Source organism: Ipomoea triloba, chromosome 11 (genome assembly GCF_003576645.1).
Source record: "Ipomoea triloba cultivar NCNSP0323 chromosome 11, ASM357664v1".
NCBI lineage: Eukaryota > Viridiplantae > Streptophyta > Magnoliopsida > Solanales > Convolvulaceae > Ipomoea > Ipomoea triloba.
In genome coordinates, this window is record NC_044926.1 from 10,762,236 (window position 1) to 10,773,743 (window position 11,508).

At 32.7% G+C, this 11,508-nt stretch overlaps 1 protein-coding gene across 1 annotated transcript; it reads right to left on the reverse strand.

Annotated features, from left to right (window-relative positions):
- Positions 1-3,431: 3,431 nt before the first annotated feature.
- Positions 3,432-4,573, reverse strand: LOC115997510 (flavonol sulfotransferase-like). Its single transcript, XM_031237076.1, has one exon. The coding sequence runs from the start codon at positions 4,555-4,557 to the stop codon at positions 3,538-3,540; it is 1,020 nt and encodes a 339-aa protein (XP_031092936.1). The 5' UTR covers positions 4,558-4,573; the 3' UTR covers positions 3,432-3,537.
- Positions 4,574-11,508: the final 6,935 nt, after the last annotated feature.

Below are 11,508 nucleotides of genomic sequence, written 5' to 3' on the forward strand. Positions count from 1 at the left end.
TTCAACTTTCAAATTTAACCATTCATGATCCAAGTTAACCACCCATGGTTCTTCAACTTTCAAAATTTAACCAGTTGTGGTACTCTTGAAAGGTCCATGGCTGGTTAAAATTTAATATTCGAAAGACCACGGGTGGTTAACTTGGACCACGGATGGTAACAATTTGAAAGTCGAAGGATCGCGGGTGGTCAATTTTAAAGTTTAGGACTTAACGTGACAAAACCACTATACTCGGAGGACCTCAGGTGGTATTAACTCAATCGTAATAATACAGTACATATATTCTTGATAGAATGGCTATTGAGGTTCCCATTGATTATTGACATATTCTTTCTCACTTGGTCTCATGGGATATCCATAATCCTCAATGTCATCATCAGGTACAATAGTGACTCTCGAACGCCTAGCCAGCGCCAAAGTCTCCTCATCTATCCCATAACTCCCCACACTAGGTGAATCATTATAGTGGCCATATAGGGGTTGAGTGCCTTAGGGGTGTGGTGTGTAATGAATGGTTGAGGGGTATGAAATTTTAGAGTAATCTTGTGGTGGGAAAGGATATTGAGGTGGATTGTAGTCATGTGAATATTGAGAGTATTGGTGACATGAAGCATATTGGGGATCTTGGTACTGTTGAGGATCATAATAATTATTTGGAGGTGGGGCTTGAATTGTACAAAGACTAATGTATGGGGCATTATAGTATCCTTGAGAGACATGTAGTATCCATACCCTCCATAGGATTGAGAATTAATATCCTCCTTGATCCATCATGGGACATCCCTTTCAATCAAATCAAATGATATAGACTTGCATGCACATTAGCAACAAATTAAAAAAATGGTGATTAAATAAAAACTTGATCTTCTAAGAATTCACTAACTTTAATGCTAGAAATAAAACAATCACACAATACAACCAAATTAACCAATCCCGGGCAGCGGCGGCAAAATTGTGATGAGTAAAATGGTGAATGTAAAAATGAGGATGTAAATGTCGTTCCGCTGAGGATTGGGACTATGGTACGTATTTGGGTGAATTATAAAACTATAGGCACTAAAGTATTAGAACCCGCTAGAACCCAAGTAAATGATGATTTAGGAATTAAGATAAAAGAAGCAAATTAAATGAGGAATAAACTATATTCGAAAGGAATAGGTCAGATTAGGGGTATTGCAATCTTGATGCTCTAACAATCGCAGAATTAGGGGAAAGACAATTAACCAAGGGATTATTGGCAATGCACTCGAAGAATTCAAGTTCAGCTACTTTCGTAATCAATAAACAAGAATTAGGATAAGATTGCCCCACTTTCGTGATGCATCAATCATAACCTTAAACACAAAAGCATTATAACCCCCCAAATTCTCATAGTAGGAAAAATTGGGTTGAAATTGGCAAGGCTTGAGTCTTTCACCCAACTTTCGTTGTGATGAAATCCTCTCCAAAACAAGCTAATAATTGTTGGCCATCAATCAATATCAATAACAAGAAGAATTCAATTCCCAATTCAAACATAAACCCTAGGTAAACAATTATTCCCCTTTATGCAATATTCACAAATCTAGCTTCACGGCCCACCTCACGACCGTGCGGCAGCTTCCAATTTTGATTCTTGTTTCCATTCCTTCCTTAGGTAATTTCCTTTGCTTCCAAAATTGATCCAAATAATTCCAAAATCTTTCTTTTGCTGCTTGTTTTAGGCAATTGCACCTGTAGACACCAAATATATAAAAGAGTATCAATTTCCTATTAAGAATTAGGCAATTAGTATAAAAAAAAAACTAAAATAGGGAGTGAATAATGGTTCAGAATCAAAGACATCAAGGCGACCGGCGGAGGTGGAGGAGGAAGTGACCGACAGAGGTGGAGGCGAAGGCGGGCGTGGGCGCAGATTGCTACTGCTTCTTCGTTCCGATTATTTCGTGCAAAAAAGGGTGGGGGCATGGCGGCCGGCCGCGGAGGAGGCCGATTTCGGCCTTCCTCGACGTGGTCGGGCGCCGCCTAGCGCCTAGGCACGATTTTTGCAACACTGCTATTTGGTACAATGGCGTGATTGGGCACAACATGTCATCCAAATGCAAGTGCCCGGTGGTCAACATACTGTAAGCAATGCCTACGAGAGATGGTACCACAAGCAATGCCTATGAGGATGAGGGTATGGATGATGAGGTTAGGAGGGACAATCTATTGCTCGTTATGCTGAGTTCCTCTTTTGACGATGATGAGTCGGGCTCTTCTAGTAGTTCGCATGGTAGCCGTCAAAGAAGTTCAAATGCCTATGGCTTCCCTACTACTAGTTCCAACGAATTTCCATTATTGTATTCTTAGTTTGGGGAGTACTCACCATACGCATAGTATGGGGATGTTGCATTCGCTCCACCTTTATTTCAATATCCAAGTTATACGACCCCAGCGAGTGCAGTGTACGATCCCACCCAACCTGGGTCTTCCTATCAACATACCCTGCCTCACATCCATAATTACGAAGCTCATCCTACATACAGCTATATGCCTTCGCGCCACCCAATACAAGACCTTTAAGTAGGAGAGTCATCAGTCAAGGTGGTAGGCATGAGCATTTTAGGGGGAAAGTTGTTGTAATGACAATGGTTGAGTTTCTCCCTCAGCCGAACCAACTACAAGAACCGCAACGACGGTCAACGAGGCTGCGCCGCTCAACATTGTGTGGAATTAGTAAACGGCATTACAACCACAGGTACAAACATATATGCAATTTCCCTAATTTATATTGCAATTGAATTTATTGTTTTTAATAAAACTTCATTAACTTGCAGAGAACACCACTAAATTATTAAATGAAAGAAGTGCCTTATTTTATAGGTGTATGTTAAATATGGTGAATTATATTAATTTAAATACAAAATTTATCGTACAAGTTTAGCGTTACCATGTTATCATTAACTCACATTAATCATTGCTAATCATTGTTAATAATTAAACTGATAATGAAAGCAAAAAAGTAAGGCCAACAACTCCTTTCGCCTAACTGTACTTCGAACACCTTTTGCCCAGCCGTGTTTCCCTACACTTACAAACAAGACCTTTTGTCCAGTCGTATTTCCCTGCTCGATTTTTTTTCCTTCACTTTTTGAAATCCAATTTGAAAAACTGTCTTCATCGAAGAAAGCACCCTTTCAATAATTGGACATGCGGAGCGACCGAGAAGGGTACTATATATATGTCCGCATGGACATACCTTTAACTTAAAAAAATGTTGACAAGAACTTATCATATTTTTATTACTGAGGAATAAGAAATTTTACAGAGAACAGGTTTACATAGCTCATCATCTATCTAGAAAAAAACTCTCTCTTCTTAACCATTGGAAATACACAGAGATCGCAAGCAACATTATTTGTCATGGCACATAACATACATATGGTCTAGAGATAAAAACATAAATTAACCACAGAAAATTATATATCATATTTTTATTTTTAGGTGACTAAAAAAGTCTACAATCACTCACGATCAAGATTTGCACCAAGTACTAATATGATCAACTTGAATCATTCATTCAGTTTTAACCAGGGGCACAAATGTTGTCAAACCAATTTCTTTGAATTTATCCTCTGTTATTTGGTTCAGAATCTCCCTCATGTCCTCCGAAAGATGATTATTGGAATCCCCAATCTCGCCTTTCCTGAAAAACGCCTTGTTTATAACACTTACGGTCCACCTCGTCGAAGGAAGGTTTCGAATGAGTGACCCATTTTTGTTCACTTCCAAATTGCTCAGTTTGTCAAAGCTACATAAATCTGTGATTTTCTGCACCACCCCTTCATTCTCTTCCTCCTCAGAGAAAGGCCAGCCCACGAACTCCGCTAGCCTCTTAACGTGAAAGACAGCTTCTGTCTTCAAGTCCTCGTACCTCACGAAAAATACTTTGTTTGGGAATTGGATACTAGCTTTGTAGTAGCCGGTGACGTGATCCCAGTAGGGGCCGTAAGGTGAGGCGCCGCGGGAGAATTGGTTGAAAGCCTCTTGGAGAGAAATTGAAGACGACTCTTTTGGCCTCAGCTTGTTAAAGAAGTGCCAGAAAGAAACAAAAACGTCCTTGGGATCTCGAAACACGTACACGATCCGACACGAAGAGCTGCGGATATGTTCAGGCAAAGATGAGTAGGCAAGGTGGGTATGAAACAACAAAGATTCTGGGGGCCTGGGGTTTGTGGGATTGCTAGAGGCGTAAACCTCTAACCAGGGGACCAACTCATGAGGGTTTGACTTGAGCAAAGGGTGCATCATATCATCATGGTTGAATGTTGCCCGGTTCACAATGCTGAACAGAAGAGCCTTGAGCCAAGTGGTTCCAGATTTGGGGAAGCTGGCTAAGAGAACATCATTGGGATGTGGTTTGAAGTGTTGTTGGAGTGCTAGGAGGCCATGGATGACCCATGTTGGGTACCAAAACCCATTCAGCAAATGAATGTCTTGATCAACTATCCATCCCCTTTCTCTTGGCAACTCAAGAATAAGTGTTTCTAAATTTGTTTTGGCTTCATCACTAGAGGATTGTTTTTGGGTTGCCATGCGTGGATGGATAGTAAAGATATAAGGCGTTGAGAATCGTAACTAATAAGGCATATATATAATGATCGATGCTTGATGGTTTGTTTCAAAGGTTACAGAGCTAAGGTCATGAAGAAACTAGACATTTCAATAATTTGTTTTTTTTTTTTTTTTTTTTTTTGCTTAAACCGGAAGTTTTTGATACATGTGAACAAAAATAATGTGTTTTTTTAAAATTTGAAAAACTTAAGAAAATATCATTTGGGGCTTGCTTTATGGTATGTAGTTTGTAGATTGCAAATCCTAACTGGGTTTAATTGATTGACTAACACTAGTTGACTGACACGACTTGCATCAATTAAGTGTAGGGCGTATCAGTCAGATTGACAAGCGCAGGTTATGTCTACCAAAGACTGGCAGTGACGCATGTCATGTCAATCATATTGAATAGCACAAATCGTGTCAATCGAATTGATTGACGCAAGTTTAGTAAGTTAAATTGATTAGCGTAAGTTGTTTCGGTCAGATTGACTGGCGTAAGTCGTGTCAATCAAATTGACTAGTGAAGATTGTGTTAGTCAGATTGATTGGCGAAAGTCGTGTCCAACAGATTGACTAACATAACCCACATAATTTTTTTTTTTATGAATTTTTGTTTTATAAAAATATTTTAGGCTCAAGAGTGATGTGACTGGCGTCAATAATTTTTTTCTTTTTAATTTTTAATTTTTCTTTTTATAAGCATCCTGATTTCGTAATACCACCAATACAAGTTGCACTTGCATTTCTTGTAGTTTATATAAAAAATATATTTTTGAAAAGAATCCACTCTTTTGAGGTTTCATTTTTTATTTGGTAAACACCAAAAATGCAAGTCCATTGGAGTTTTCATTAGGTTTGTTTAAATTTTGAAACTTCCTTATTTTTGTTCACAAGTGTTAAAAAAATCCCATTTAGTAAATTTGCCAAGCATGGAACACCTACCTCTTCATGCTTAATTACATACTTTCTAAAAATTTCACTTTTGTTTTTTTTTTTTTGTTTTGTTTTTTTTTAATGCTCATACTCTTTTTTAAGGTTTTTTTTTTATTTGTTTTTAATGCTCATACTCTTTTTTTTTCCTTTTAAAAAATAAGAATGAATCATAATTTTTATTTATTTGTTTTTTTAATGAAATCAAAATATGTTGCAAAACTTTTAGAGCTAATATCTTGATGCTATCAAATATGACAAATCACTATATCGGTATTATGAAAAACTACAGAATTATCATTTTCTTTTCAGAAATTGTGAAACTCATATATTTGTTATTTTAGTTGTAGCGTTTTACAGACTTGTAAAAAAAAATTTAAAAATAAATTATTGGCTGTAGGAATCTGAATTTTGTGCTTATTGGTTGAGTCTGCAAGCAGGGGTTATAGAAGCTAAGGGATATGATCAAATTAATTGGTGAGTTAATTACAAAAATGACGCCTTGACTATAGTGAAATTATCAATTTGGTCCTTGATTATTAGTTTGATTAATTAAGTCATCAAGTTAAAAATCTTAATCAATTTGGTCCTCCATTTGTTTAGCCGTTAAACAACCGTTTACTCATGACTAAATTGGGCAACAACGAAAAGTAACTGGTCAGACAATTGAAGTACTAAATTTATATAGAAGTGTTTCTTTATGAGTTTTATTGCTTTTTAGATGAATGTCTCCTAATTCAGCAAGGAGGACAAAGGTTAGTAGATACGGAAATTACCTAATGGTGTGTTTTGAAACCCGGAAAATGATTTCTGAAAATCGTTTTTTGAGTTTCTAGAGTCTGGGAGAGGGTGAAAAATTGAAGCCAATGGAAAATGATTTCTGGTAAAAAGGAAAATAGCTTGGTTTTTCTAAAAATTGACTTCTTTTTTTTTTTTTTTTTTGAGAAGTCATTTTCTAGATCCAACTACTTTTTCCGAGAATGCTTCCCCTACTTTCTTCTGCCATTCTCTGCTTTCTTTGCCCAAAACCAGTACAAACTAAACTAGTTTCATAGGAAATCAGTAGAAACTAGACTGATTTTCACGGGGAACTAGTTTGAACCGAAACCAGTTTAGTTTTTACTAGTTTCTGTTGGAAACGAGCACTCTTTTTTTTTTTAATATTTTATTTGTTATTTGGAAAAAAAAATAGCTGGGTAAAACATAACTGTTGTCAAATATTTTTTAGTTAACAACAATTAAAATTTAAATTATACAATTCTGCTTATTTTCCAGAAAATGAACCAAACACACAAAGACAGTTTTTTGAAATGCAATAGAAAATGAGAAATGAAAATATTTTATGCAAAATGACTCATTTCCAAAAGTCATTTACCTGGTTTCCAAACATGCTCTAAATGTCTTCAAGAAACCTTAGAAGTAAATGAATACTTAATACTTCGTAAGTAGAGTGGTAAAATACGCATAACTGATCAGACAATAAAAGTACTACGTGTTTAAAAAGTTAATTAATATTGAAAAATAACATGTATAATGACTAATAACTAACAAACTAAAATTATAACAACTTCTCTTTAAGAAAATATTAAAAATATGATAAGTTCTTATCGACAATTTTTTAAAAGGAACGTTCTTGCCAACATAATGCTACGTGTAAGATCAGATTGACTGCATAAGAAATTTGTAGTGATGTTATCTTCCTAAAGTTTGATGGTGATTGTAATATACTACATGCATTTAGATGATGATGCTTTAGTACTTGTAATAATATATATTTAATTTAGTTAAATGTTTGGTATATTTTGAATCTATTATTTGCTTGAGATGTACTATTGTTTGAAATTGTTTAGTTAATTTTATTTTATTTTCCAAAAAAAAAAGGTAATTTGATTTTTTTATTATCCTTGAGATGTCTTTAAACATACATACATACATATATATATATATATATATATATATATATATATACACACACACACACACACTTACCTTGAAAATATTAAAGAAAGAAAGAGCCTAATTCCCTATCAATTTCAATTGAATCTTGTACTTATTTAGTAAAGATTTTGTTAAACGTTAATGTCATTCATTTCTAATCAAACAAACATATTATCTTATTTTGTTAAAAGTTAATGTCATTCATTTATAATTAAACAAAAATATTATCTTATTCCTTATAATTATGGATTCCAATCTTAGCTCAAAATGAATATGTCAGACCCAAAATTCCGGACAAATTTAGTATTAGGGCCAAGAAAGAAATAGCCTTCCCTACCCAGCCATTTCAATTGAATCTTCTATTTATTTAGTAAATTGATATTCTTTATAACCAAGATTTTGTTAAACGTTAATGTCATTCATTTCTAATTGACCAAAAATATTATCTTATTCCTAACCTTCAATTGTTATACAATCGACCGAGTTTCATATTGCATTATAAACCATGACTTAAAAATTATGTGTTTGCAGTTAACACATTCTGTACTTGCAATTAAGAATTTCTGTACTTGCAATTTATATTATTAGCCAATGTTAATAATTTTTGTACTTCCATTTATTAGTTTAGACTTTTAGTTGAAATAAAACAGATCACTCAATTTAAAATTAGAGTCAATTCCATGCCTAAGATCATGAGTTTGACTCTCGGTGTTGTGATTCACATGTTGCTTTGAACTTGTCATTATTACAAAACTATAGATTCTTATTTGATTAGACTTTAGAGGGTGAAAGGTTTTTATTTTAATATTTGTAATTGTACAATGTTACCTAATTGATTAGATAATTAATTTTTTGTTGTTGTTGTTGTTGTTGTTGTGTGTGTGTGTGTGTATATATATATATATATATATAATCAAATGAGAACTCGCCTCCAGTGAGAACCTATGAACCAACATGAATGCACATCATCGTCTACATAAATGCACACAAACTATTCTATGGGTAGATTGTGTGCATTGTACACTGAAATATGAGATTGTATGCATTATGCAGACCCTTGTGTGCATTTATGTACAAGTTCGTAGGTTCTCACGGGAGGAGGTGTTCCATTAAAACAAGAATCATATACATGTTTAGGAGTGTTTTTTTTCCGTTAGGATACAAAAATGTAAGGGCTTTGGGAAGCGTATGCAAAGAGAATAATGGTAAAAACACACATATTTATGTGAACCATAAATATAAAAAAAAATTACGGAGTACATTTTTAATGTACTAAAAGTATATTATTTGTATAGTAAACATAAAGTATATTATTTGAAAGTATATGATTTTTATATATTTTCAAATAATATACGTTCAATACACAAATAATGTATTTTTAGTATATTAAAAATGTATAATGCGTTCATGGTTCACACACTATGTGAACCATGGTCCACACAATAATTTGCCCTCGCATATTACCTTGTTTTAGAAAAAGAAATAAAAAAAGGTGGTATTATACGAGTATTAAAATCGTATATTACTCCAGCAATAATGTTGTGCATAATATTATAGTAATTAGGATAAAGGTGATAAAGGTGATATTATTAATACTCATTACTTAATAATTAGGAATCATAATAGTTATTAAATGAGTAGTAATTATTATATAATGATTAGGAAACTCATTTGTAATTAAATATGATTAGTAATTACTCCGTATTGTTTAACAAGTTATTCATAATGATTTGTTAATAGTTATTAAATCAGTAGTAATTATTATATAATGATTAGGAAATTCATTTATAATTACATATGATTAGTAATTACTCCATATTGTTTAACAACTTATTCATAATGATTTGTTAATAGTTATTAAATAATTAATAATAATTGTTGGGATAAGTGTTAAATAGACCCTCCAACTATATACCAAAATGCAATTAGACTCTCGAACTGAAAAAAAAATTCAAATGAACCCTCACACTTGTTAAAAATGTGCAATTAACTAACTATATGGTAATACAATTCCTAATAAAATATATTTTTTCCTACTTTCCTATTCACAATACAATTCTAGATTAAAATTACTAATCGTAATGAGTTAATGCCACATGGGGTCCTCTGAGTATAATATTTTACTATGTTTAGTCTTAAACTTTCAAATTCACATATGTGGTCTTTCAACTTTCAAATTTAACCATTCGTGATCCAAGTTAACCACCTATGGTTCTTCAACTTTCGAAATTTAACTAGTTGTGGTACTCTTGAAAGGACCATAACTGGTTAAAATTTAATATTTGAAGGACCATGAGTGGTTAACTTAGACCACGGATGGTAACAATTTGAATGTCGAAGGACCACGTGTGGTCAATTTTAAAGTTTAGGACTAAACGTGACAAAACCACTATACTCGAAGGACCTCAAATGGTATTAACTCAATCTTAATAATACAGTACATATATTTCCTACAACGTAATATATACTATTAATAAAAACAAAATTCACACTTTTAACTTGCCACCGAAAACACTATTATACTATTAAGGTGTGCGTAATATTGTAAAATATTGTAATACAATTTCTATTCGTACTACAAGTGCATGTATATTAAAATATGGTAATACAGTTCCTAATAAAATATATTCTTCCCTACTTTCCTATTCGTAATACAATTCTAGATTAAAATTACTAATCATAATAACACAGTACATATATTTCTTGCAACGTAATCTATATCTATACTATTAACAAAAACAAAATCCTCAATTTTAAATTCCCGTCCAAAACACTCCTATACTATTACGGGGCGTTTGGTTGAAGGGAAAGAATTAGGTGGAAAAAATTGCAATTCCGTGGGAAAAAAATAATGCGGGAATAAAGTGGGAGTTTAAATTCTAGTGTTTGGTTTGCAAGAATAAAATTTCTGAAAATTTCAATTCCAATGTTTGGTATACATAGGAATTGAGATGGATTAAGTAGCATAAAGTCCAAAATGTCCATTGTTGTTGTTGTTGTTAAGTTATTAAGTTAAAATAATTTATGAATGATTTAGTAATAATAAACAATGATTAGGAAATTATTTTTGAAATAATACTAGTATTTCCACCCCTGCGATGCACAGAATGTATTTGCTATAATATTTTAAGAATATTTGGATCGATATATAAGTATATAAAGTATAACATCAAATATTATATAGTGCAATTGACAAGATAGTTTGGATCAATTATGTCTATACATGTCATAGTGACAAACTTTAGTTTGTTCTTTAGCGCTTGGCATTGTAGCTACACTGGGAATTGTTTTGATGATAACCTCAACAGGTAAAGTTTGTTTTGATGATAACCTCAACAGGTAAAAGTTTAACTTTGCATTTTAGTATTCAATTTTTTACAGCCTAGATGAAGTATAGTTGTTTGGTAGTCAAGCTGAGATTTAAGAACATTAATAATCATCTAAATTGGTAAACCTTAAAACTCAATTATGCATTTATGCTAGAAACATGTTAGTTAAAGAACGAAAACATATAATATAATGATAGAATTATAGTGTTCTTATAACACATAAATAGAACGAATAGAATTCGATTTTAACATAATAATAACACATAAATAGTCACTTAAGCTTCTACTAATAACACCGAAATAACACAGATATAAAATTGCATAATAGAATTCTATTTTATGCCTAACAGGATGATTAAATGGCTTATAGTAAATTAACTGTACATACTACAAAATCATCTATTTAACTTTAGTTGTGTAATAAAAAAAATAAAAAATAAAAAATAAAAAAAGAAGAGCAAATTCCACTTTTAGTTCTCGACTATTGTGACATTGCTACATTTAGTCCTATTCTTTTAATTTTATCATATTACATCCCTGACTTTGAACAACTTCTACTTTTAGTCCTCGACTATTGTGCCATTGCTACATTTAGTCCTATTCTTTTAATTTTGCAATATTACATCTACGACTTTGAACAACTTCCATTTTTAGTCCTCGGCTATTATGACATTGTCACATTTAGTTCTATTCTTTTAATTTTGTCATATTACATCCATGACTTTCATTTGAT